Below are 27,649 nucleotides of genomic sequence, written 5' to 3'. Positions count from 1 at the left end.
CACCATTCACGGTCAAAGTCATGTGTGATGTCTGGTTAAAAACAGACACGAAGGCACGAGCTGGAGATCTGAGGACTCTGCCTTCCTGTGGGCGGGTCCCATCAGGTTTACAGGAAATAAGAGTATCAGGAAGTAGAAAGTTTCTTCAGATGTGTTGTGTCGCCGAAATGACCATAGTGTTAACGTTTTAACTCGGTTAAAGACTGGACATAGTGTTGAAAGAAAACCAGGTGTGAAAGCTGCCTACGAAGTTTAAGGTAGGATTTAGCTGAAACAATACTTTAATTGAAGCGCTTGTCTACATGAAAACAAAAACCGAAAACATTTAAGCCTTTGTGCATAACTTCAGATAGGAAACACAAACAGAGGGAACGTGATTTTCTTGGGTTTTGAGTGCACAATGTTATGAGCAGAGAGGTAGAGCGTAATGTCAAAAACGGAAGCACCCTGATGGATGCCTGTTCAGTCACTGCATTAAACAGGCCTGGCCTGCACTACCTACTGTAACTATATAACTACAGAACTACATAATTATGTAAATACAGGAAGCGCTTTATAAAACCAGACCTCCATAGATTCTGTGATGTAAATCTGGTCACCTGTATACAAAGCAACATTAAGCCAGCGTTTAATACAAGATCAGAGTTAAGGTTGGAGAGTTAACTAATGGGTGTCCTGGGTGCTGCTGATTAGTTTCCTTATTCATTATTCTGTTGATTATTTGTTTGGCAATTAATGAATCTTTTTTTTAGTTTAGGCTGTGGATCAGAGAAAGAGCAGGTCGGCCCTCAACCACAAGATTGGTGGTTGATCCCAGGCTCCTCTGGCCACATGTCAATCAAAGTGTCCTTGGGCAAGACATTTAACCCCAAGTTGCTCCCTGGATGCTCCTAATGCTTAGGATGGGTTAAATGCAGTGATTGAATGTCACTACATTGTACCTACTGTATGACTGTGACGTCGATGTGACGAATAATAAAGTTTCTTCTTCAAATGTGAGGAAATCGTGAAAAATGGCAATCACAATCTCCTGGAGGTCCCAGGTGATGGCTGGGGAGATTCATAATGATGGGGAAAAAAAATCCTAAAATAAAATATTCCTAAAAAATATTCACTGCACAAATGATTAACTCTTTTTACGTAGCCTAGACAACGAAGCATTTTCTTTAATGCCTCAGGCCAAAACTTCACATTTTTTGCGTGTTAATGATCTAAGAGTAGCAAAGTTTTTTTTTTCCATTTTCTGTTTATCCAATATTTTTGTTTATTGGTCTGAGCTCTGGTGGCCCACAAGTAAGACTTAAGTTTATTCTTGTTATTTGTTGTATTGGCTGTAGGACCAGCTGAGGAGGCCATGAATCGTGTCCCCCTGCAGCAGCAGCAGAGCTGTGGGTCTTGGGAGCTGAAGGAGCGGCTGGGCACTGGAGGCTTTGGGAATGTCACACGATGGCAAAACAAGGTACACGCTCCACACACTTAACTATTAACACTATTACATTTGAGCATTTTAAGTAGTCAGATAGAAGACAGCTAAAGTTGGTGGCTGGCATTTTCCAGTAGACATCAACATCATCACCATCAGTGCAATTAACATATAATCAAGATTAGAGCGTTAAAAATAAATGATATACATAGCGCAGATCAAATACTAATACATAACAATAAATCCATATTACAAATTAAATATTTTCTTGTCATTTAAAAAAATTAATTCTTACAATTGCAGCAAAAATCATTCTTATTTGACATGAGGAATGCTTCAGTGTTTCCCTCATTGAGTTCAATCCGCTAAACCGTGCCTCCCCACCAACCCTTTGATTTATGGATGACCTGCCCTACCTCCTGAGTCTCCGAATTAGCTATTAGCAGTTCCTGTTTGCAATGTACCCATAGATGTTCAGATATCTATCACTAGATTACTTTGTAATAAAGAAAACTTAAAAACATGATGATTCTCAGGCAGTTTCTGAAAGTTATAAGGGGTGTCTTTTTTTCTATGATTTCAAATTGGATTCATTGAAGTTTATTCACAATGGAGGAGATAGTAATATCCTAGGAAAGTGTAAGTCATGGTGAATCTTAAAATATTTGTGTCATGTCTGTGTGTTATTTACTGAATTATGACTCAGAAGGAACACGCATTTTTATGCAAATTGCGGCTCACGTATCACATTTCTCCATCCTTTCAACTCAGTTTTAAAGCCCATGCCTTAAGAGATTGGAATTGATGCAAAGAAGGGCACTGTGCAAATCCTTGTGTTAACTAATATCCTTTTTTTTTGTTCACATCTCAATTCAAAACAGTCATACATAATCAGAATGACATAACAGTTGATGAAAAACCAATGTGTTTAAATGGGTTTTCATCTGCCCCGTTTTTGTAAATCGTATGACCTCAGTCCAGGAAGCTCTCCTTTTTGTTCTTAGTCCAACAAAAATGGTGTCTATTGTAATGATATCACTCTTAGTCACAGGATGACAGCATTGTAGAGTTTCATCAGGACACTATGGGAATACGAACACGCCCGCTTAGTGGACCTTCCTCTTCCTTTCATAAAAACTGTTCTTGAGTTGTATTATTTACACTCCTTTTCCAGGCAAACAAAACAGCATCATCATGTCAGTGTAGATATACAAGTGATGGAGAGTCAGAAGCTGTAGGAAAGCACTTGATATAAGGATCCCTTTGAAATATTTTTCTCTCGCGTTTGCACATACAAAGGTTTTTTTACATAAACAGGTAACGTTTGTTGACTGCCCTCTTGGCGGCTGCATTCCCGACCATTGTAATCGTTTTGCCAAATGAGACAATGTGTGTCCTACTTGTTATAGTTTGTTTACATTCATTATAACTGTATAATTTGCCGTAAATCACACGTGTTGTGGGAGAAATTTTGTGTCTTCAAGAATGCATCTAAAAATTAACTAAATTAAGGAAGGCATGTTCAAGAGTATGTAGAGCAAATGTATTGTTTAACAGTGAAATCACATTAAAGCTCATCATCAGTGTCACAGCAGACCAGGGTTTCAGAGGAAATCAGAACGGCAAGCGGAAATGACTTACTGAAGAGCGCACCGCTGTGATGACTAAACTTCCTCTACAGGAAATTCCCTATATTATTGACAAAACTGTGAGTTATTCTTAGTTCATAGATTGAGTTATGGGAAGCAGGGTGTGTCTCTCTTTCTCTCCAGGATGCCATGGAAAACAGGTAGTGAGATGTACTTGTGTTGATCCAAAAAAAAAGATTGTTTCCTTGAGCTTGAGGAAGTTGTGGACATTTTTCACTGTTTTCTGATGTTTTATAGACCAAATGATTAATAGTTATTTAAAACGAGAAAATAATCTGTAGATTAATCAATTATGAAAGTAATCATCAATTGCAGCTTTAAATGTAAACACCGAACTGTAACATAAATTCCCAAATATGGACACTTTAAAACACTCATGGCCAAGATTTTTGGTAGTTATTAGCTACTAGCTAATGGATATTAAAATGAATTTGCCTTTCTTATGAAATGCCTAATATCTCAAGTGTGTGTGTGTGTGTGTGTGTGTGTGTGTGTGTGTGTGTGTGTGTGTGTGTGTGTGTGTGTGTGTGTGTGTGTGTGTGTGTGTGTGTGTGTGTGTGTGTGTGTGTGTGTGTGTGTGTGTGTGTGTGTGTGTGTGTGTGTGTGTGTGTGTGTGTGTGTGTGTGTGTGTGTGTTTCAGGACACAGAGGAACAGATCGCTATAAAGCAGTGCCGTCAGGAGCTGAGCGAGAGAAATAAAGAGAGATGGTGTCTGGAGATCCAGATCATGAAAAGGTCAGTTTTCAATCTACATATTTAAAAGGGCCCACAAAAAAAATTTACCTTTTGGATCCCACCACCCTTCCTCTGTCACCTTCAAACACCAATCATGTACAGGACACATGGCAGCTTCATTATTATTCCTTCCTCCTATCGTTATTCTTCCCAGTTGCCAACCAGTTTCTTAGCAGTTTGCCTTTATAATATACATTCCTGTGAAAACAAAGACAAGACACATTGAAGAGAGACTGGGATGATTTGCAAAAAAGGTTCCCATTGTGTTTTGTATGGTTTTTGTCTTAACCATGTGACATTATTAGTAAGGACTCTTCGAACCCACTTCACACTTCAGCTACTCCCATCAGGCAGCCGCTTTAGATCACCTCTGGCCAAAAAAAGAACGTACAAAAACATTTTTATTCCCACTGCAATATCTATCTTAAACAAGGCCAAATAGGATGTGATGCAACTTTGCACACCTACTCTTACTTACTGATGGAATTAATTTTGTTTTAATGTTATTTTATGTGAGTCGCTGTGTGTTTGGTGTTTTAAGCCCCCAACGTTGCTTTCCAGGCAGCGCGGCAATGATTATGTTTAGGGTTAGGGTTAGCTGCCTGGAAGGTGACGTTGGAGGCTTAAAACACCATTGAGCGAGTCACTAATAGGTGTATGTTTTATTTGTTGTTTGTGAGCCCCTAACCTAAGACATTTTTTCTATCATTATGTTATAGACGGTAAAGTTTTTTCATTCTTGATTCTAGGACACCACACTCCAACCAGTGTCCCTGTGCTATAAACAGAAATTTATGTGGAACTATATAAGCACAATGTTAAAGCTACAAACTAGATTATGAGGCAAGTAGGAAGTAATAAAGCAAGACCTGCCTTAAGGTCATGCCAAGATCATAGTCACATATTTATTTATAATTCAGTAAAAAGTACAAAAGTCACAGTTTTGTCTTTCAAATCAGTAGGCATCTGTAACATGCAGGGTGTGAAAAATGCCAGATTTCATAACTTTTTAGTTTGACCACAGCACCTTGTGTACGCTTGTCTCTGTGTTTACAAAAGATCTAGGGGTTTATTTTGCTCCAGTGATGCATCGTAGCATGTGACACATTTAACTCGGCTGGAGAAATTGGTGATTTTCCCCGATTCTTTATCCCGTCCAAACTCTTTCATGCTTTGCCTTAAAGTTCTTTTTGGCATGGGAGACAAGTTTTGGTTTGAGTCTTGTGACTCACCGTGGTACATTCCATGACAAGCAGGGTGCTTATGAGTTTGTCATTTGACTTTTATGTACCCATCTGTTTCTAAAAAAAAAACAAATCACACAAGACATTAAATAATTAGAACAGCACATGGACGTTTGGGTTATTTTGGTCTGTTGGTGGTTATTTCGTACAGGATAATGTGCCGCCTCCTCATTTTGCTCTGCTTTGGTGTGTTTGTTTCATTTCCATACACGTCTGCGTTGTCTATCAACAGCTTCAGTTTGGGTCGGGTCACTGGAGTTGGATGGTTGTTGTTTGTGAGATGCGAGATGTGTGTGTGTTTCATCATTCGCTGGTGCAAACATGAGTATAAAACCATTTCTTTTCTAGTCCCAGTTTAACAAGTGTGTTGTTTTCAGACAGACATGGTCACGACCACAACCCTCCCGTGCACCCACGCTCAACTCGTGGAAAAACCACAGGGAAAGGGACTCATACATGGCAACCTACTATTATATTACTACAGCTACTTAACACAGATGTTCACAGATGTGTTAATAGAGCTTTTATTGGGTTACTTTTCATTGGCTGAATATATTCAAAACCATGCAGGTTTACTATTTCATCCTAACTCTTTTTCTATCCCCAAAAAGTGTTTTATGTAAACTGAAGAGAGGCAGAAAGAAGAAGAGAATTTGTTTTTCAAGTCGGATCATACTTGTAGCGCATATTAGTAACACAATATGACTATACTTCTAAAACGCTATAGTGTTGCAGGGAGAAAAAAAACTTATAAATGACTGATAATAACTTAACAACAGCTTATTATTCAAGTGATGACTATTGTATATCTCCTGCTGTTGTAGCTGTCCAACACACTGATTGGATGTTGCACAGTGTTTTGGTTACAGTCATATTGCAGGTGCATCTGGTATCAGTTTGAGTTTGTTATCTTTATATTTCTCCTTTGTGGGGCCGGACCCTGTAACAATCAGAAACACATTGTTTCAATCAGAGTTATGAAACAGGCAAGAATGAGAAAGTACCAGAGCAAGTCAAAGAGCAGAGGGAGTAGAGGGAAAACTTAACCGATAAAGGTGTGCACGTAATTGTGAGAGTGTGCCAATTTAGATAAATCTGGTGGACACAGAAATTGATGTCATGTGATGCAGGTATATACTGAGAAAAAAATGTTTAGTGTTGCTTCTTAAAAATTGGCCTAGAACAGTTGTTACCCAACATGGGGGCTGCCCTCCCAAAAGAGGTTGCAAGACAAATCTGAGAATGTAGATCAACAGAATAGATAGGCAGAAAAACAAGTTTTTGCCGCAAATCCTTATTTTTTGAGACTTTTCTCTAATCTTTTCTTTTTTTATTGGATAATTTTATATCTCCAGGCCGCTAAAACCTATATAAATTAGACATTAGCCTTTCCTGTCTGTCTCTCACATCAAAATAAACAAACAGAAATGCCAAAAAAAATCATCTTTACAATTAATTAAATAAAAAAGGAAATGTATGTAATGAAACAAATATGATACGATACATTGTGCTGCCTGTTCTGCTTATATTTACTTACATAGGTTGGATCATGTTAACGTTGTCGCAGCCAGAGAGGTTCCTGAGGGAATGCAGAAAACAATGACCACCAATGACCTGCCACTGCTGGCAATGGAGTACTGTCAGGGAGGAGATCTGAGAAAGGTAAAAATCTGTTTGTGAGAGTGTCTGCATATATGTAGTTTAGGACCGTGGATTAGAGCCCATTATGGCAAAGTGCGGAATTATAACAAATTAACAAGGAAATGTAAACGTGTGTGATTAAACTCTTTAACCACTTATCATGACTCTCTGAGCACCTTTTTAATTTTTTACATTTTACTGAGTTTAATATACTCGTACATGAAAGTGACTGTCTGATTTGGTTTTTGATCAATAATCAGGCGATTGTTTGCACTTCTTCTGTGGGTGAAATCTGGAGCGGATTTTAATCCAAAACCAACTGAGTGTGCAGCCTAAAGCGATAGACGATGTTGGCACCAGGCAGCCAGAAGAGGTGGAAAATGCCAACTGTTGCAGACCGCATGTCACCGCAGTGTCATAAAAATTTCAAAGCATCCCAGATGGCCAAAAACTAAGCAGTCAACTCTTTTATCGGGCTTGCCATGGGTTTCCAGCAGTAGAACGCTTTAAAATGTATTGTTTAAAGTAAAACAAACCAAAGGATTTACAACAAAAGTGCTGATTTGCCAATTTACAAACTTCTTTTAGTTGCCAGAAATGCTCTTAAAAATATGATAAACACTGCAAAAAGGCCTTGCGAAAAAAAAAAAAAAGTATCAAAAAGTTGATACTTTGGTTTATTTTTTGCTTGAATCTGATTTTGTTTATGACCTCAAATGTACAGTATGTCTGATATCTTCTAAACAGTGCACTTAAATGGATGGAAAATGGCTGTTTTATAGAAGAGCAGGAAGTTCTAAGACATTATTAATGAAGACAGATTAACGTTATTAATTTTATCATGTGTCTGTGTTTGTGATCTCCACAGTATCTAAACCTCTTGGATAACTGCTGTGGAATAAGGGAGGGCTCGGTTTTGATTCTGTTAAGTGACATTTGTGAGTATCCTGCTCAATCATTGTGACTATTATACCACCTTAAAGCATGTGTAAGTGAGAGCGATAGATTGATTGTGCGATTGAGTCAAATGGCAGCGTGATTAGCTTCCTGGAGTATAGAGGAAATGGTCCTGGTCACCAGTGTCGTGATGTCATCAATGACCCTAAACCACCGAACTCTTAATCACCATGGCGTCAGCTCACACTCACACGGAGGTCAATAATTGGACACTTAAGCTCTGACGCAAACATAACATACAAATGCTCCCATCAACAAGACATTGTATATTACATGCTGTATAAATAAGGTTGAGAGAGGACACATATGGTATGATGGTATGGATCACACATACTGTAGCTAGAGTGGAGAGTAGAGGAGAGTAACACACACACACACACACACACACACACACACACACACACACACACACACACACACACACACACACACACAGAAACTCCATTTCCTGTTACCCACTGGTGGACATTTCCTGGTAATGAGTGATCCCCTTTTAACTGCTTCATAAGCTCGGGTAAAGACATAGGCATGCATATCCACACCCAAACACACACACATGAGTTATAAGTACCGCTTGTTTAACACTCTTTGCCAGCACACAGACTAGTGACACTTTGACGCATACAGAAAGTGACATTATAGTTTCTGCTGTAAATTGAGACAAAACCTATTACACTGACATCACCGAAGTTAGAAAGAAGTGAGCTTACCAAACCTCTGTTGCCCACTCCTTATCTCTGCTTGAGGCTAGCAGCTCAAGGCTACGTTAGCCTCCGCTAGCATAACACACCTGATTCTCCCACCAAACCAATGAACAAGTTGCATTGTGGGTAATGTAGGTGCCAGGTTTTGACAAGGAAGAGGAATGCATGAAATAAAGAAGACAAAATCTCTGGTCCTAATGCATCCATTTTGATTATTTTATTTTTAAACTGCCCGTCATGAGTCCGACAATGTTAAGTCTTAACTTTGCTTTGAATAAATCAGTTAAGGAAAATGCTCCTGTATAACTATTGTGTCCCTCTTGAGAAGCTTGCAGAATAAAACATGTTTTCACCAGCTGCTCTCTTTGTATTTAACTGTATTTGATTTCTCGTTATTTATCGCTCTACATATCCGCCAATGCAGATATATCTGCCAATACATTTTTTAGTTAAGTTCTAGTTTACATGCAGTATTAACATCTTTCATATGAGAGAAAGCCACTAATCTTCTGCAATATTATTTATATACAATATAGTTTACAATGCATGCTATTCTAACTCTGCATTCTTTTTTTCTTCTGACTGTTATCCCTTCTTTTTCTTTTTCCTCCCTTCAGCATCAGCTCTAACCTACCTCCATAAGAAGAGGATCATCCACAGAGATCTGAAACCAGAAAACATTGTGCTGCAGCAGGGAGAGAAGAGAGTGAGTTAAAGACCCTGTGAACCATCTTGTTATGACAAATTCACCCAAACCACAACAAAGAGGTCATTTAAAGGCATTTTGTCTCTGTGGGTTATGTGGAATAAGTACAGGAGACTCGTCTCTCTCACGTCCACATGTTTATCCTCACAAGCTGAGCACAACTTTGCTGCACTGAATATTCAATGTGGAAAACTCAATCCTTTTAGCTGAACCTTGCAGTTACAAGGAATTTTTGGGATTGACTCGCTATAACCTTCGTCTCTGGGCCTCCCTTTATTTAGTGTGTTGTATCCTCCAGCCTGCAGTAGGACACAGGAAAATGAACAGCAGTTATATAAATGAGGCCAGACATATTAAAAAGGTTATATTTCCATGTTTATGCACATTGCTGTGTTTATAGAAATGGAACCAAACAGACTTTATCTGCACTAAGTTTATAGTTTTTTTTTTTTTTCTGGCATACTGGAGAAACCGTAAATCCAAAACATTGATTTCTGTTAATGTATTCTTCAATCACTCAGGATTTGAAAGAATAGTTTGACATTTTCGGAAACAAGCTTACTCGCTTTTTGCTGAAGAGTTTGATGAGAAGACACCACTGTCATCTGACAGCTAGTCTGCCTCTGTGGGACATTATTAACTGAAATGAAGGAAGTGAACACCCGTTACACGAACAGTAACGAGATCTGCCTACCGGTGCCTATAAAGCTCACTAATTAACATGTTCTAGCTTGTTTGTTTAATCCCTACAAAAACCAAAATATAAAAACAACAATTTGCTGTTTTAAAGGGGTTATGCTGAACTATTTCTTGGCTCTGACCAGATAAGAGAGAATATTTCCCAAAATGTAAGACTAATTCTAAATTATCCATTTGAACATTTTTGCTGATAACCCTTTTTTTTCTTTATTCTCTCCCCTAATCTTAGTTGATCCACAAGATTATAGATCTCGGTTATGCTAAAGAGCTGGACCAGAGCAGCCTTTGCACCTCATTTGTGGGAACACTACAGTACTTGGTAAGTGATGAAAACACGGGTGGACACATTTTCCACACAATCTCTTCGCCGTATTTTGGACAGTAACAGCTGAACTTTCTCTTGAACTTCATCCTCCAGGCTCCAGAGCTCATTGAGAGACAGAAGTACACGGTCACTGTGGACTACTGGAGCTTCGGGACTTTGGTGTTTGAGTGTATCACAGGATTTCGCCCTTTCTTACCAACCTGGCAACCTGTTCCTTGGTAGTACCACCTTTCAGAAATTCCTATATCTGATCCAAGTTGGAGATTTGTTCAAAATGTCACAAAAGTCATCGTGAAGGAAGTGAAGTCATGTTTTCCAAAAGTAGTTAAACGATGATGCATGTTGAAATTTCCAACATTTCTCCCTTCTCAAATGAAATTTTTTTTTTCTTTTTTTGCTTTTGCACCTCTGTGGCAATAGTCTAGCTTTTGCAAAACATGCTTAACAATTATGTTTTTGAATGTTAAGCAATGAAAAGAAACATTATTGTTACTTGACTGGATTGTAGCACAAAGGGAATATATAAATAAACGGGAGTCACTAAAGCAAATAATCAAAGTTATCAGACTCCAGGGCATCTGGTTACAGAGAAGAAAAATACTCTCCTATTATTGCAGGTTCAGTTCCTGGCACTGTTGTGTTTGGACACGGGTCTGACGCCTAGGGGCCAGGTTGAAAAAAAAAATTCTGTATCTTATTGAAGTTTTTAAGTCCCAAAAAGTGTTAGAAAAAGCCACAGGAGTCAGGCAGAGTCTGATGTGAAAAGACTTTAATGTGCTCAAAAAGGTTTGACACTTAGCTTAAACCCGAGCAAGCTCAGAAGGAGAAATAAACAGAGAGACATCTTCCACACAAAAAACACTTTCTCATAAACTTTAGGAATTATGTAGCTCGTTATGTAAAGTTACAAAGATTATATTTCAAAACCACACAGTGTATATTATTATATAGTACCATAATGTTTTTTTACCAGATTTTCTTACAACAGCACGTAACTTGATGTGTTTACAGGTCGGAATTCCCGTAATTAAATTAATCATAAAATGGGAAATAAAAAAAACATTTGTTCACAAAAGTATGCAAGATATGCAACTCCAAACTTAGCCTTTTCTCTCATGTATTCCATCTGTATCCTTTTTAGGCACAACAAACTGAGGCTGAAGCAGGACGATGATATTGTCGTCTATGAGGACCTCTCGGGGGAAATCCACTTCTCTAAACATCTCCCTCAGCCTAACAACCTCAACAGGTGATTTTATCTGTGACCGATACACACACATACACATAAAAATGATCATTTAAGACTCTTATTATCTCAATCTTAATGTGTTGGCTGGCGTTTAACAGTCTGTTATTAGAGAGACTGGAGAGGTGGCTGCAGCTGATGTTAAAGTGGTCTCCTCAGGAGAGAGGCAAAGACCGCGATGCTACACCCACGGACTGCTTCTCCCAGCTGGAGCTCATACTGCAGCTCAAGGTTAATTCATTCATGTATTATTTCACTTTGTCTCATTTCCGCCTTATGTGGACATACTGTATTTTTGTTGAACATTACTTAGATATCACTGGTCTGATGTTGGCAGAACTTATAGAAAGGTTACAGCTTTGTTTCTGTCATCAAGCTGTCATTGTTTCAGTGTTGATGGAATTTGAAGGGATTGTGCACAGTTTTTGATTTAGACCAACACATGTACTTGTTCTTTCTGCAATGTGCTCGGCCCTTATTTTTTCCCTCAGCTGGTTCATGTCCTGAACATGATTTCTGCTAAAATCCTGACGTACTCTGTCTCCGACGAAGAGACTGTGGCCGACCTGCAGCTGAGGATAGAGAAAGACACTAACATCCCTGCAGCCAATCAGGAGCTGCTGCTGGAGGCGGGGCTGGCCTTGGAGTCTCATGGACTGGCCAAGCAGTGCGCCATAGATTATAAAGTAATATCTCAAATAAACGCTGTACACACCTTCACAGAAACGTCAATAGCACAATGTTAAAATGGACTGAGTCAAAGTATTATTATTATTATTATTATTATTATTATTATTATTATTATTATTATTATTATTATTATTATCTGCATCTGTAGGAGATAGATGGGCGACGGACAGACTTGCCTCTGGTCTTCCTTTTTGATCGTTCCTCATGCAGTTATGAACCTCAGTTTTCTCCTCGCACCCTTCCAGAAAACATCCGCTTCGTCCGTGAGTACACAACAATAAGCTAACAATATTTATTTTTTTAAAACGTCTATGTTTAAGCTGCCTTCTTCTCTTTTGTTGATTAGCGTTGAATCTGCCTTAGTGGCTCAAACACCATGACCACCTTTGCTAAATATTTTGGTTAATTGAGTACTCAAGCAATTATGTGGCTCAACTAGGATGTTTGCTTCACTTAGGGTTCCCACAGCATAGTTTTGTAAAGTAAAGAAAATAAAGTCTGTAGCAAACAAAGATTTATAACATTTTGTTTACAAAGATAATCTTCACACGCTTATATGAACCACAAATCTTTTTTTCTGCCTGAATTGAAAACCCTGTCTTTTTATAACAATATACAAACTGTAATAAATAAAATTACAATAAGCACTCTATGCCTTTGTGTGACTGTGTGTCTGTCTTTCTCTCTCGTTCTTTGTCTTTGTCATAGAAACCGACCCTAAACGCCTTCTGACTTACAGCCCTCTGCGGAGGACCTGCGGCCAGGCGTGGCACACCATCCGCTCCCTGAAGGAAGACTGGCAAAGACTGCAGCAAGGGCAGAAAGCTGCCATGTAGGACATACACAAATACACACAGAAACTCCCACGCACAACATACACGTGCATTAACTGTTTGAAGAAAAAAGAAAAACATATATTTTCATCTTTCTTTCAGCATGAGCCTGCTGAGACACAACTCTTCATTGTCCAAACAGAAGAATGAGATGGTGTCCATGCACCAGAGACTCATGGCCAAGCTGGACTTCTTTACCACGAGCCTCCACATAGATATGGACAAATACCAGGAGCAGACCGTCACCGGGATCGGTACGATGTTACAAAAACACGTTGGTAGATAGAATGAAGTTCACAGTACAGCTGCCAAAACTGCCTTTAATCTGTCCTTTAATCATAATTGTTTATAGCTAGATTTTGTGGAAAGTGCACTTGAATGTGAAGAACATTTCAGTTTGCCACCGACTAATGATAGTCTTTTTACATTGTCTAGCGTCAGAGAAACTCCTGGGCGTGTGGAGGGAGATGGAGCAGACTGCTGTCAGCTGTGGTCAGGTAGAGTTGCGTGTGTTTCTGTGTATGTGTAGAGTATTTAGTGTGCTTTTAAAAATACTAAAACCCACATGTGGGTGTCTAGGCCAAGGTGAGTGAACTGGAGGAGGAGATGATGCAGCTGCAGCCAGACATAGTGGATGTGCAGAGACAGCCGTGGAGGAGTGGAGAGGCCCTGGACACACTGTAAGTCTGAACCAAACTTTATTGTAAAAACAACTGCTTTGGGAGCTTTAACCCCGCTCTCTTCCCCTCTTTGTTCCTCAGTGAAGGAAAGGCCATGGAGCTGTTCCGCAAACTCAGAGAGAAACCCAGAGGTTTGGATAGCACGCGTGTTTTCACTTCTTACAAAACACTCGTTACAGTGTTTCCATGTGTAAAATAAACCTGGGTTTTCTTTTCCTTCCCTTGCTCAGACCAGAGGTGCCCAGGGGACAGCCAGGAGGTGGTGCGCCTGGTGGTTCAGGCTGTGCAGTTCTACGAGAAGAAGCTCAGAGACTTCTACACACACCTCAGGTACTCAAACTCTGAAAACAATTCCCAGATCATATCACAGAGCTCATTTTGCAGTTTTCAAAAGACCAAGCACACCTTTTGAAAAATAACCAAAATAATGTTTTTTTTGGTGGGGGGGGGGGGGACTAAGTGAGTCCTGAGCAGCTCTGCCATTGCACTGTGTAACTCTAATTTGGGAATTTGTGTATCTGTATAATGAAGTAAATAAATTAAGTTAGGCATTGCTAGAAATACTTCCGTAATGTGACTGTAATGTGATGGCTTAGTGTAAGGTGACACATTGCAACACTTAATTAATGGTGTGCAGATATTTATAAGGAAGTGTAAAAATTTACGATATTTTATTAATGAAAGATTTATTTTTAAATTAAGTCATCCTGTCTGCGGTTACTAATGTGTAAAGTCATTAATAAAGTGAAATAAAATAATATTATGCTGGATGCTCTGAGTACTTCCAGAGCATAGAGGGGATCAAATAATCCATGGGAGGGTACAATCCTGTTCACAACTTCTTTACTTTTTGCGCCTCTGTATTGGACCACTATTTTTTGTGTGTATGTGTTATGCAGTAAAACAGCAGTGTGTCGTCAGCGTGTGATGGAGCTGCTGCCGAAGGTGGAGGGTGTGGTCCAGAAGATGGCTGAGAGCGAACAGGTCCTGATGAGTCTGCAGGAGAAACGACAGAGGGAGCTGTGGAACTTGCTCAAAGTCGCCTGTGTGAGGATACATGAACTGCTTACAGACGCACACACACACACACACACACACACACACACTCCCAGCTCTGCTCTCCCTTTAGAGGGATGTCTGTTGATGCATATAATTGTATATCATGATATGAGTAGCCAAACATAATAATCATAGAATAGCAGCAGGTATGTAAAAGTTTCACTAAATTCTCAAGCACCACTTCACTTTCAGTATGTTTATATCTGCTGCTACACTCATCAAGCATCATCTTGTCTTGTGCAGAGTAAAGTTCGCAGCCCGGTGAGTGGGAGTCCTGATGGATTACGAACTCCCTCTTCAGTGCCGCCTCTACTGACCCCCAGACACAGCTTACAGCAGTTGTGAGTGCACTTACACAATACACACACACACACACACACACACACACACACACACACACAAATGTACTTACCGCTCACTGCGGTTTAAAGGACGTTTTCCATTCAAGGTCACTTTTGGTGTTATTAAGGAATACAGAAAGTAAACTAAAAAATATTGGTAGAGTTGTAGACAAAGACACACGTCTTCTTTGTATAATGACAATCTCCTACAAACTTTTATTTTTGCTTTCACGCACTCCCCACCGCTCTCCATCATTACAATCTTTCAGAGAGGCACAGTTAGATTTCCTGTATACTCATAATGTTGATGATAGTTTATCTGTGTAACATCTGCATGAATCACTTTGGGTGTGTCTGCAGTGACGAGTCTCTTGTGGAGGAGAGCAGGACGTTTGAGAGTAGACTCCAGAGTTTGCTGCATGACACCATCCAGGAATCAGAGAGCAGTATGGAGGTACATACATGCTCACACTGTCGGGTGTAGTTTATAATCATTTGAATTGTTTTATGTGTGTTGACTAATAAGAAACACAACTCTTTGTTTTGTTCTAGGTGTTGAGGGAGTGGACGTGGCTGCAGGGAGGCCAGAATTTCTCCAGTGACCTCTCCTAAATTGTATTTGCTTACATATGGTACTCTACTGCCTCTGTGTGGATGGGATGTCAAACTACATGAGGATGTGGTAATGGCTGGTCTTTTTAACAATATGAATGGAGTAATAGCTGCTGGCACATATTTGCTTAATGAGATTAAGGAGTAAACCTACTCACAACTCCTGTCTGATGTTGTAAAGAAAGAGGCACTAAAGCAAATTCATCTCAGATTAGAATGAGATACATTTATTAAAGCAGGATCTTATTTATTCACCCATTTGTCATTTTAACAAAACATTAAATATCTTTTGGGCTAAAATTGCACTTCATAATGGAAAGATCAACCATTTCATTGGTACCATTGATTGAATCTGATAATCGTAACATACGAACCATTTAGAAAGTCCCAGTCTGACCGTACCTACATACGTTCCTGCAGTGTTACAGTATGAGAAGAGGTGTGCAAGCCTCACACTGAATCGGTCATAAAACAGCTGGCAGTCATAGAGTAAATTTTATCCTCAAATTTATAAGTGAAAGAGAATTCATGAATGTAAATAATGTTTTACCAAAATTGAACAGAAATAATTCTGTTTTGAAACTATACATTTTAGTTACATTTATTTCACCATGTTTGGTGGACTTTTATCAGAAAACTACAGATTATATTTTAAGATTTATGCACATTCATTAAACGTTAAAAAAGTGTTATATTCTAAAGATATTCCTTGAAATGTGTGTTATGTACCTAAAATGTAAATGTGTATCCATTTATGTTTCTCACTGGACCAATATTTTTCATTGCAAATTTTATATTAGTGGGTGAAGTTTATAACGGTAAAAAGACTAGTATAAGTGTATGCTGAATGACATCCACTGCTAATAATATGGAGGGTGGACACATAAAAGGAACACTTGTACCACATGGTGCAGTCCAGTATCCCTGCAATAATTACAAGTGTTGTGAAGCTTGTAATGTTAAATTCATGCTGAGAGAGGTTGAGTTTGTGGCCATAGTCAAAAACAAAACAAGCATATCCTATTTCTCTCTTGGCTTGGTCAAATAATATGGTGATGAAAACAGATGGTTTATAGTCTAAACAACGATTATGAAACATTTTCTTGTTTTGCTTAAACAATGCAAATGCAAAAATAGAGTCAAATTGATGTATTGTGGCAAAACTGTGAAAACTGCTACAAAAACATTTTAATTCACTTTACCTCTATTATATTTAAACGGGTGTTTTCTGGATATAATCCCAAATATTGGACGTGGTCTTTACTGTGTATAGATCATACAAAGTGATGAGAGATGTTACATATTGTCGTATCGGTGATATCTTGTGTCTGATGTCTACGTGTATGCCTTTAACAATGTCAGAATAACAACATGTTTGACATTTCTATCCAAACTTTCAAAACAAGTTAATTTTGTATCTTGAATACAGTATTTTACTGTACTGTAAATGATGTTTACTTTGCTTGATTTCCATTTCAATAATTCCAACCAAAAAATAAAACATCAAGATCATAGTGTTTAACATTCTTTATTCCATTAATTCAATAAAATCAGTTTGAGGTCCTAACTGTTGACTAGATCTCCTATACAAAGCACAGCACAGATAAAGTGAAATGTAGTGGTAAAGGTTGAACATGTACAGGACACAAAACGAGACAAGACAAAGAGGTGACACAGAGTCTCAAATTACCGTCAGCCCTTTTACCAAACAGGACCTGAAAAATAGACATTTAGGCAACTGAGGGTTCACAGTATAACTGTGTTACTGAGGTCTAATGGTGAAATCAAAGTCCACTCACTCTGAGAAGGATCAGCCACTCTCTTTTTTCTGCTTAATTCTCTCCAGTTTTTATTGCATCTGTTTACAGTCACTGTACTTGTCAAAGTGACAATGAAAAGTCAAAAAAACTCCTTCTAGCCTTGAAAAACAAAAATACCAAAACAAGCGTCTTCTATTAATCTGAAATTAATGTCTAAAACCCAGAGAATATCTGAAAAAAAAACAAGCTGACCAGACAGTCAAAATAAGAAGGTGCTTCAAATCTTTTTTTCAGGAAGAAAACTGATTGTTTAAGACACAAATGCTCTGTTGGAAGTGCACTTTGTCTGGTCAAACTGGTCGTAAGCAGCAAATGTTTTGGAGAACAGGGCTCTTGCATGAATTACCTGTTGACAAGTCTGTTGTATTCTGATAATATCTGCTCCAAGGTTGGTTGTGGGAGTTGTAAATAATGTAAAATTTAAAAGTAACCAACACAAGAAAATTCTTGACTCTTTTAAAACTACAGTGCCGGAGGTCTTGGAGGCTGCTCTGGGTTTCAGGGATAAGGCCAACGAATGTGTGTATCTGTGTGCATATGTGTGTAGGACTCAGAGGGAAGATGTGTTTACGTGTCGCTGGGTCGACCTTAACTGTGTTCTCACATTTGGGCTCTTTATTCTTCTCTTGTGTTGCTCTTCTCTCTTCTTGTCTGTCCTCCTGCTGAATCTTTACGCTTCCAGCTCGAAACCCAAGCCGACTTTGTGTCCGCCGCCGTTCATGTTCTTCCCGTCAATCAGCCCTGAGAGGGTGAGCTTCACTCCTGCAGGGAAGAGGGTAAGATTATGTAGCCATGCCTATGCACCTTGGATTGTTGTTTATAGAAAAGAGTAAAAACAAAAAGAAAAAAATAATAGACAATCAGCTAACCTGGCCTGAGGGTTTGCGTGTATCCGACTCCAACAAGGCAGGCGTTGTTAACTTTGGTCTATGAGAAGAAACAAAACATCATGGACTGGTGAGATACTCATGAACACAGCATTAAGAGAGTGAAAAGATGGGATCTGGGATGCAGTTACATAATGTATATCATACATATGGATATATCAGCCTAAGGTCAACAACTGAGAAAATCATGGCTTAAAAAAGAATCTCCGTTATGCAGATGAGTATGTTTTGTTTTTTTCTTCATTGACCACGCTAGCAGCTCTAGGGATAGTAATGATGGCCTGTTGATCCATCAGCCCACCACTTTGGTGCAGACTGAAATATCTCAACAACTACTGGATGGATGGACAGACATTAACTGTCTCCAGAGAATGAAATCTACTGACTTTGTGAATCCTCTGACTTTTCCTTTAGAGCCAACAGCAGGCATGTTAGGGTTTTAGTGAGATATCTTGACAACTGTTGGATATATTTTCATGATACTTGGTACAAACATTCATTTCCCCCTTAGGATGAATTGTAATGACTTTGGTGAGACCCTTTGTCTCCATTCACGGGAATTATCAGGTAAAAATTTCACTATCTCAAATACTTTAGTTAATCACCAAACACCTGCAAAGCTAATAACATACTCACCAACCTCAGCTGTTCTTTGTGTTTATTGCCAATTAGAAAATGTTAACATGCTAACACGCTAAACTAAGATGGTAAACGGTAAACAAATATACCTGCTTAAGCTGTCATTGTGTGCATTAAGCTCAAAGCATAAGTCTCCCAGTGATGCTAGCGTGGCTGTCGACTCTTCGTCTTGTGAAATCTATTTCTAGGATTTTTCCCTGTTTTCTCCAAAATTGGAATATATAATTCTTTATGCACTGCCGCCATTGTCACTGCTAACCCTTGTGATGAGAGTTTATCATTTTAAATGTGTCCAGGATGTTTTGAAGTAAGTTCTTACAGACAGGGAGGCATCCTTATCCAGCTGGTATTTGGCTCCAATTCCAAAGCTTGTGTTGTTGCTGCCAGCTGTCCAGGCCAGGTGGACCGCCGTCTCTAAGTTGCTGTTCACCTTTTGGTAAATGGAGCCACCGAACTCTGTGCCGTCATTTCTGAAATACAAAACACAGATAATGGTTGAGATTAGCAGGAGTGCATATTAGTCTGAACTTGATGATCGGATTGCTCGTTGATGCCCATATCTAATCTATCCCTTCCACTTCCTGCCTCTCTTTACTGTGAGGTAGTGACTCACACGTTGGTGTGAAGCTGGAAGTCACCGGCCTTGTATCCAAGGGCGAAGTTGTTCTGGGTCAGTTTAGATTTGGCTGTGTCAAAAGCCAACTGGTAGCCCGCCAGCCAGCCCTCGTAGCCCAGCACAGCAGCTCCGTGGAGAGTGGGACCGGACATGTCGAAGTCCAGGTCACAGCCAACATTTACAAAGTCACATTTGTAGCCGGACTTCAGTTTGGCGCTCTTCTTGCTACAGAAGGAATAACAAGAAAGAAAATGGGGGCAGTCATTAAGATAGTGGTAATATATTTATACTATACATCTGTATTGATTGACTAATGTATTCACTTTATATATATGAACTACTTAGCATGAACAGGATTGTTCTTACCCAGTGTTGGGCACAAATGACGCATCCAAACCGAGCTTCAGGCCTTTAGCCAGCTACAGACAGATAAACAGACAACAGACCATGAGCTAATATTCTATCTGAAAGTGATGTTGGAACATTTTTAATTGGCTAGTAAAGTAAAATCCTGTCATATATTCTTTAAGTACTTAAAAAGACTAATATATTTGTTTGTTTGACTCCACCTGGTCCTCCATGGTGATTTCTGTGGTGAGAGTGTTGTCTGTGTTCCATTTCTGGTTGAAGTTGAGGCCCAGCTCATTCAGTTTGTACTTGGTCTCCAGGTGGCCTCCTGACTTTCCTGTGTCAGTGTTGTTGGAGCCGGAGGTGGCAAACTCCTGAAGGACAAACAGTGATGAAATGATGAGGGGGGGAGATGAAAAATGAGGTGGGAAGGGAAGCAGAATGGCACATTGCCATGTTAGATCTTAAAGCTATAGTGCGTAGTTTCTGCCGCCCCCATGAGGAATTCTAAGTAATGACAACAAAACTCTTTAACGCTTTAACTACAGAAACTAGGGGCAGAAGGGGAGAGAAAGCATACAAGAAAAAAAAAAGAAGAAACAAAGTCGAAGGGAAACAAGTATTGCTTCTCTGCTTTTTTCTGCTGTATGGCCGGTTATTTAAAAGAAAAACACATTTTAAGATGGAGAAATGTGTTGGGGAAATATAGGAGGACTGAGGAAGAGGTTGGTTGTGAGTGTATTTGAGGATTAGTGCTGTTATGGCTGCGGCATTTTGGGGTAAGGTTGTCGCTTAGACGAGCTACGGCTGCAAAGAAACACTTAGCAGAAAGCCTGCACGCATGGTCTGTACACAAACATAACTGGTATCACTGGCTTACCCTGCAGTGCACCTGTTTAATCATTACTTATGCACACACACTCTCTTACCATCTGACAGGCGCATCCAAGGAAGAAGCAGAAAAAGGAGAAAAGAGAAAGTTAGAGAGAACCACAAAGAGTTTACATGCTCACTGGAAAAAATAAGAGAGACAGAACGCAGAAACCTGTGAGTTTAGACACGGAGGGAATACATTTACGATGTTGTTGATTTTAGTGAGGTTTGAGTTTTGTGGCATGTGGGAAACTTTATCCAAGTGATCATTATGGTTTTACCATGGCAACAGGTGTATAGCAACACAGACACATAATGTCTGGAGTTAACTGAAATAGATCACTTGTTTCCCATTAGATAAAACATGCTTGAGTGAAAAGAGTAAGGTGTTAACTTGTCAGGCGGACAGAGTTAATCTGCTGACTGTGTAGGTTAAACTAAGTACATGTCAGGCAGCAAACACACTCTGACATGAAGTGCTGCAAGGCAATCAGTCCGCCATTTGTTCTGCGCTGCAGAGCGCTGAGAGAGAGGCCTAAACACAAATTACAAAGACGTCAGTAGTACTTACAACACCACTCTGGGACTTGGTCTTAACATCCAGCTTTAGAATTCCATATCCTGGGGGAAAAAAAAAAGGAAATTGGGGAAATAAAAAAAAATAACCTTGTACTGCACAGCATGGCTCTGAAACAGCTGCAGCAAAATAAACAGTGTGCAATCAAAGTGACACAGGGCAAACAAAATATTCTCTCATTTCTGTCCAGTTTCAGCAAAGCTTCATCCAAAACTGTTTAAAATAACAACAACATCATATCAACAGTATATGTATACATTAAGATAATTTGTTGAGTTACCAAAGCCCTTGTTGAATATGTCTTTGGCAGATTTCCCCAAGTCTGAGTATGAAGGAGGGACGGCCATTGTGCCTGAGGAAACAGACATGCACATTATAATAAAACGCACATACACACTTTATTGCATAAATCCATCTAAATGCATAATTACAGGGATACTCCAGCAATTGAATAATGTGCTTCCACAAAGTTGGTGGCCCTAGCATGTAAGATTGTAATTTCTCTTGCAGGATCAATAAAGTATAAAATATTATTATCATGGGCCACACTCCAAAAATTCTGGAATCTGCATTTCCCATAATGCAACTCAAGTGTCTTTCATTCTGAACCTAGTACCCACCCACATCTTACATACTCCTCCAAATTGGTGGAATGCCTTTTAAATCAAAATGCTAGAACAGATGCTACAACTACGAGCTGAATACATCTTGCAAACGCATGGAGCTCTGCACTTTTGAGGAAGATAAGCAATGCAACTCAGAAAGCACTTCTGAAGGCATAAACACATGTAAAGTGCTGTATTTGCTCACGCACAAAGCATCACAGATAGCGTTTTCTAGCAAATATTTACTGGCAAACAATCATCAGGGAGACCCTCACCATCTGGACGGGGCCTGTCTAGGTGAAATCCAGCATCTCTCCCCCCTCTCCATCTTCCATGTAAACCCTATTGATTGCATGGCAGCAATCCATTAGCAAGCAGCGGATGTTGTTAAACTAATGTGACTGATTCTCTGGGAGGAAGAGACCCGAAATGTACAGGAGCAAATATTTTAAATGATCACACAGCCATCCAACAGACATTCGTCTGCAACACTTACTCCTGTCTTTCAACACATCCCCATTATATGGGAATATGCTATGCTTGTGAAGGAAAAGAGATTTAATATATATGATGTAACAAAACACTATGCAAGCCAATGCAGTAGAGCTAACCTAAGCAGTAGCAGGTTTGGTAAGTCAGCAACTATGAGTCCTGCACACACCACTGCACTGCACCGGGCTTCAGACAGTCATCGGGGTCCCCTGGCTCGGTGTGCAGTGCACATGTGTGTGTTTGCACAACACATTTTTGACAAGTAGACTTTGCAAAAGCATTTAGAGTATCTTGCACTCACTTATTACCTACAGCTGGTTTAATGTTTTACTAGTGATACACATTCCTTTCTGTGCTTTTGTCCTGCTGCTCCCTTCACTATTTATCTCCCCACATCTTTTCTACAGAAGATGGGAGACTTTGCTTTGGATAATACGCCCTCTATAAGCTAATGAATCAATGATTGAGCCTGTGCCGAAAATCTAAATGCTGTCACTGCAATCAAACACAGTAGAACTGACAAAGGATAAAAGATGAAAATTGAACAGATATGCAAGTCTGGCTTCACAAGCGGAATGTCACTGCAGCCAATGCTCAATCCACGGATCTTTTTTCTACACACACACCCCCAACTCACCATGTCCCTTAGGTGCGTGGTGCTGACATGTCACACAGTGGCCTTTGTTGTCTGCCTTTTCACCTTTTCCTGTCTTGTCCTGCTGCACCTCACACCCCACTCCTTTCTCTGCCATGTCTTTTCAGAGTAGGGAAGTGCAAGGAGGGACAATAGAAAAATTTGGCAAGTAGTCTGGCACTGTTTTGACAGCAACGGTGCACAATATGTGGCTTTGTCTGCAGCTGCTGTGAATATTAGCATGCTTCTTTAGCATTCAGTCAGAGCTCAGGTCTCCATTCTATGCAGCTAACTGGCCAACTATTGCATAACATTTTACTGTATGTGCACAGGCTAGAAGATGATGAACGCATGTACTTTGTGCACAGGATGTGGACATGATAAGACCTATGTACAGCCCCTGTATGGCACTATTTTTTATCAGACAAAGAATACTGATTAGCTGCATGAAGGGTACAAAACAATGATCTGGTGAAATATGCCGCTTACAAGGGCACAGAAAACACAGCACATCATACAAGTAAGCGTCTTTCCACAAGTATTACATCAACAGCATGTTAAAGCAGCTGTGATGCAACTTGGTTTCACAATGTCCTTCACCTCTCACATGTCACCTATAGGCAAGATGAGCAGAGTCCTAAATGTACAGAAATCTCAGTAGTATCTCCAAATGTGTCTTTTCCACATTCAGAGGTGGTGTCGTCCTCTAAGCCCTGGCAAACTTGTTTCAAATTGAATATTTCTTCATGTAGGGGTTAAAATATGCGATAACGATGTTGGATATCGCAATAATAAACAAAACATATTAAAGTGTACTCAAGTGTACTCATAGCATGCATTTCTGCTGCTTTCAGTATTCTGCTAAAATACAACAAATTGCTTATTGAGTAAAAAAAAAACTGAAAGGAAATTATTTTTAAACATGATTTTTTTTGAACAAATTGAACTAAACTGAACACAAAAAGGAACCATTAAAAAAAATTACAATTTAAAGAGCAGTTTTCTACTAATACTCTCTTTCAATTAACTAAAAAAATACCTTAACCCTTGGGCGCAGTAGCAATAAACACGTCTACAAATCATCACATTTTAAGATAAGCTTGTTAGCAAAAAGTTGCTCATTTACACATTCAGCAGTTACCATTAGTCACCTTTTTCCAACTAAATAAGCCCCACCCACTTCAAACCAGACCAACAAACGAAGACCAGAAATACGGACATCTCCAACGTGAAATAACTGAATCTGATCAAACTTTGTGGTCTTGTAGGACCCCTTCACTTGTAGTAAGAAACTAATTGAGAAAATATTTTTCAGGGCCTTTAAGATCGCCATCTTTCTCACACACAAACAATGGACCATAAATCACAGTATGTGTAATGAATCCTGTCCGTCTCTGCTGTCTCAGCGTTGCTCTTCATTTCTCAAACGGTAAGCAAATGTATGCCAGCTGACCTGCTGACAACGTGTAAGTCCTGGACTGTCTTTGTCATTTCACCCAACAGACTCTGCAACCCCTCACCTCCTCCACTACGCAGTCAATTTTTTACCCTTTCCCTTCTGGCCATCATCCATCAGTCTCAACACGCAGCTCTAAATTTAGCCCAGGTGAACCTAACACTACAACACATGTGACTAGGGTTTCAGCATGTGTCCTCCTCCAGGTTCAGCCTATTAAAATCTCTACGGAAACAGATTCATTTGTCTGCATACTCCACGCTGTATTTATATACAAACGCACTCCAGCTACCCGTCTTAACACTTTCATATACTGCAACGAAATGACAACCTTGACTGAGCTCAAAGGTCAAAATGACATAAACAACAGTGGTATATGAAGGGAAAACTGCTTCCACACAAACAGCAATATGGTGGTTGTGATAATGTTAACAATCAAAATCAAACACACACAATATCTTTAAAACAGTACAAAGTCTGTATTTTGCCAATTAGCTATTTTTCCATGTTGGTCTAACATGGATAACACCGTTTTATGTGCTTGTAGTAATTTAGTCTTGAGAGATTTTCGTGTACAGAAAAAGCAGTTTGATTTTGACACACATACCATTTTGTGACATATTTAGACCCCATATATTAGACACCTACTCTTAAAAATTGCGAATGCTGTTAATGCGTTTATATATATATATATATATATATATATATATATATATATATATATATAAACGCATTAACAGCATTATATATATATATATATATATATATATATATATATATATATATATATATATATAATTTGTTGGTTAGAATTATTACCAGATGACTGATTGGAGAGCTGTTTGTCCTCTCACAGAGCACTAGTGTGTTACATCAACTCTGATTGATATAAACAGATGGTTACTCTTGATTCTGACTACCTATGATTATATAATTATTGAGAAATCTATTGAAAAGTATAATGTCAAACAGCAAGCTGATGTATCAATTAATGGGTCAAACGTAAGCGTTCAATTTGTGTTGACGGGAGAAAAAACACTTCTTATATTTGTAAAGGTGAAGCCAGTGTGTTGGATGTTTTTATTTAATGTAAATTGGTTATTGGTTATTCAACTGTCTTACTATTTAAAGACACATCATTTTAGCAATAGTTTTGACATTTATTCAATTTTTGAATAACAGCAAGAATTTAGCAGTTTAATATGAAAAGCCCTGGTGATCCCCCCCCTTGCTAATGACCAGATACTGAACAAAAAAAACTATAAACAGGCAGTTACCCAACTCTGGCCGACTTTTCAGATAAGGTCAAACCAAGGAAAGTGTGTGTGGCATTAATGGTAGGAATGTGTGGGTGTGATATAAGGTCAAGTGCAGTCATGTTACACTAAGACAATTTATAGCTTGAATGTAAAGAGCATGAGGTAGTGAGGAATGTGTTCTATAGTGTGATGTGTTCAGGATCCAGGGGGTTTCAATATGTTTAATGACAACAGTTCAGACTGATGTGTGTAAGCACCTGTTTACCAGTGTGATTGGGTCTTGTAATTAGGGCTGGGCAATATATCAATATCGATAAATGAGGCTAGATATCATCGTAATATTGCAATATGACACAATACAAGTGTGGTTTTAAGGCTGCATTACAATAAAGTGATGTAACTTACCAGACTGTTGTTGTACTAGCTGTTCTATAATTTGCCTTTACCCACTTAGTCATTATCCACATTACTGATGATTGTTTATCAAAAATATCATTGTGTAAATATTTTGTGAAAGCACCAATTGTCAACCCTACAATATTGCCACAATACCGATATCGATGTATTCGGTCAAAAATATGATGATGTTAGATTTTCTCCATATCGCCCAGCTCTACTTGTATGTAATGCTCACTGCAGCATCCTGTATTGTTAATAATTAGTGTTGTTTAGCTCTAAGCCAGTCTGGCACAGCTCTGATTTCAGAACTTTGGAGAGTGACGCTCCAAAAAAGCTAATGAATTTTACACAATGATCGAATAGTGTTAAACTCTTAATGATTCCTCCAAGCCAAGCATGATGTTTATTTTGCCTAATAAATAACCTGTCGTTCACTATCACTCTGTGTCGAATAAGTAATTACATAGACAGGAGCGTGTGTGGCTGTTGCCAAACGATAACGTCCCTTGTCATGTTATTGATCATGGACTTTGTGCTTCTAGACAAAAACAGTCAGATAAGACGTTTAAGCAAGATATATGGCATCACGTCGCCCTTTCCATAAGTGGACGAGTAGGCTATTTTAATTTGCCAGATGCGTCCTCTTCATGGTTTCCATTGTTCGTGCGTCCATAAGATGTCTGTTATCTGCCGGAGGGGTACCATCACTGCAACAGCTATAACTTTTCCAAACATGTTTTTTTTCAGCTGTCACATTTTTTATGTTGCACCGCAATGGTAAAATATGCTACTTCATAACATTTACAGAGAATATAACCCCCCCCGTGTCCCCTGTCATCATCATATCTTGAGAACACATTTTAGTAAGTAAAACTCCCTTTGTGGGGATTAGTTTCAGGTAGTTTACAGATTACACTAATGGCAAATACAGGCCTGAACTGGCATTAAATCCTGGCATACCCGCTGCTGCTGCTGCTGCTGCTGCTACACACCCCTTATGTGTGACTCATATCTGACTGATATTCAAGCGACAATTGTCAACAGCTAATTCGTCATGCAGGTAAACCGACATGAGACAATAAATATAAACAATAATAATTCGCTAATGTGAGTTATTTCTTACCTTTGTTTATGGGGCGGATCTTGCAGAGTTTAACGACGCTGTTCGGTGCAGCGGGGCACAGTGAAGGAGAAAGCAGAGACAAACACACTGGGCAGGCGCGAGTCAGACCTCCGGCCGAGGGCGGGGCCGTTGTGCAATTGACATTGAGCAAAAAAAAAACTTATCAAAGAGTACTGTTCGTAAATGTTAACATATAGCTATATCGGGTTCATATTGTGAACATTGAAGATCTTTGGTGTCCAGGAGGTGTTTAATTTGGGCTCGACCGATCTGTCCGATAATATCACTCAATACTTCCATAATGTCAATGGCAAAAGGGTTTATAATTATATAATGGTAGAATATTCATATAGGTCTATATGTAAAATGATTAGGTT

General features: G+C 39.1%; 2 protein-coding genes across 4 annotated transcripts; one reads left to right on the top strand and one right to left on the bottom strand.

Moving 5' to 3' along the window:
- The first annotated feature begins 117 nt into the window (after window positions 1–117).
- ikbkb (inhibitor of nuclear factor kappa B kinase subunit beta) lies at window positions 118–17,056 on the top strand. Its single transcript, XM_028577149.1, has 22 exons — window positions 118–257; window positions 1,338–1,459; window positions 3,713–3,807; window positions 6,593–6,713; window positions 7,561–7,630; window positions 8,971–9,059; window positions 9,988–10,077; window positions 10,177–10,301; window positions 11,225–11,332; window positions 11,431–11,560; window positions 11,821–12,015; window positions 12,168–12,282; window positions 12,728–12,851; window positions 12,955–13,106; window positions 13,288–13,349; window positions 13,432–13,532; window positions 13,614–13,663; window positions 13,763–13,862; window positions 14,432–14,579; window positions 14,835–14,932; window positions 15,293–15,386; window positions 15,485–17,056. The coding sequence occupies exons 2-22, from the start codon at window positions 1,355–1,357 to the stop codon at window positions 15,542–15,544; spliced, it is 2,232 nt and encodes a 743-aa protein (XP_028432950.1). The 5' UTR covers window positions 118–257; window positions 1,338–1,354; the 3' UTR covers window positions 15,545–17,056.
- Window positions 17,057–27,391, bottom strand: vdac3 (voltage-dependent anion channel 3). 3 transcript variants are annotated; one of them, XM_028577150.1, is made up of 11 exons: window positions 27,273–27,389; window positions 23,039–23,155; window positions 21,585–21,656; window positions 21,299–21,348; window positions 20,784–20,786; window positions 20,076–20,228; window positions 19,873–19,925; window positions 19,504–19,731; window positions 19,210–19,360; window positions 18,234–18,291; window positions 17,057–18,126 (listed from the first exon to the last, which is right to left on the bottom strand). In XM_028577150.1, exons 2-11 carry the CDS (start codon window positions 23,151–23,153, stop codon window positions 18,035–18,037), a joined length of 975 nt encoding a protein of 324 aa, XP_028432951.1. In that variant the 5' UTR covers window positions 23,154–23,155; window positions 27,273–27,389; the 3' UTR covers window positions 17,057–18,034. The 3 variants fall into 3 exon arrangements, with proteins under 3 accessions (XP_028432951.1, XP_028432953.1, XP_028432952.1); XM_028577152.1 differs by lacking the exon at window positions 23,039–23,155 and having other exon boundaries at window positions 27,273–27,391; XM_028577151.1 differs by lacking the exon at window positions 20,784–20,786 and having other exon boundaries at window positions 27,273–27,388.
- Window positions 27,392–27,649: the final 258 nt, after the last annotated feature.

Source organism: Perca flavescens, chromosome 5 (genome assembly GCF_004354835.1).
Source record: "Perca flavescens isolate YP-PL-M2 chromosome 5, PFLA_1.0, whole genome shotgun sequence".
NCBI classification, from domain to species: Eukaryota; Metazoa; Chordata; class Actinopteri; order Perciformes; family Percidae; genus Perca; species Perca flavescens.
Note: the sequence above shows the minus strand (reverse complement) of the source record. Positions and strands in the feature narration are given on the sequence as shown.

Excerpts from the sequence above, each read along its gene's own strand:
- vdac3 (XM_028577150.1), bottom strand. The coding sequence starts at position 23,153 with ATGGCAGAGAAAGGAGTGGGGTGTGAGGTGCAGCAGGACAAGACAGGA. Across the intron at positions 21,657-23,038 it reads CCACGCACCTAAGGGACATG|GCACAATGGCCGTCCCTCCT; the intron begins GTGAGTTGGGGG and ends CTGTTTCCTCAG. Across the intron at positions 18,292-19,209 it reads ATAAGGATGCCTCCCTGTCT|ACCAAAGTTAACAACGCCTG; the intron begins GTAAGAACTTAC and ends TTCTTCTCATAG.
- ikbkb (XM_028577149.1), top strand. The coding sequence starts at position 1,355 with ATGAATCGTGTCCCCCTGCAGCAGCAGCAGAGCTGTGGGTCTTGGGAG. Across the intron at positions 3,808-6,592 it reads GAGATCCAGATCATGAAAAG|GTTGGATCATGTTAACGTTG; the intron begins GTCAGTTTTCAA and ends TTACTTACATAG. Across the intron at positions 9,060-9,987 it reads TGCAGCAGGGAGAGAAGAGA|TTGATCCACAAGATTATAGA; the intron begins GTGAGTTAAAGA and ends CCCTAATCTTAG.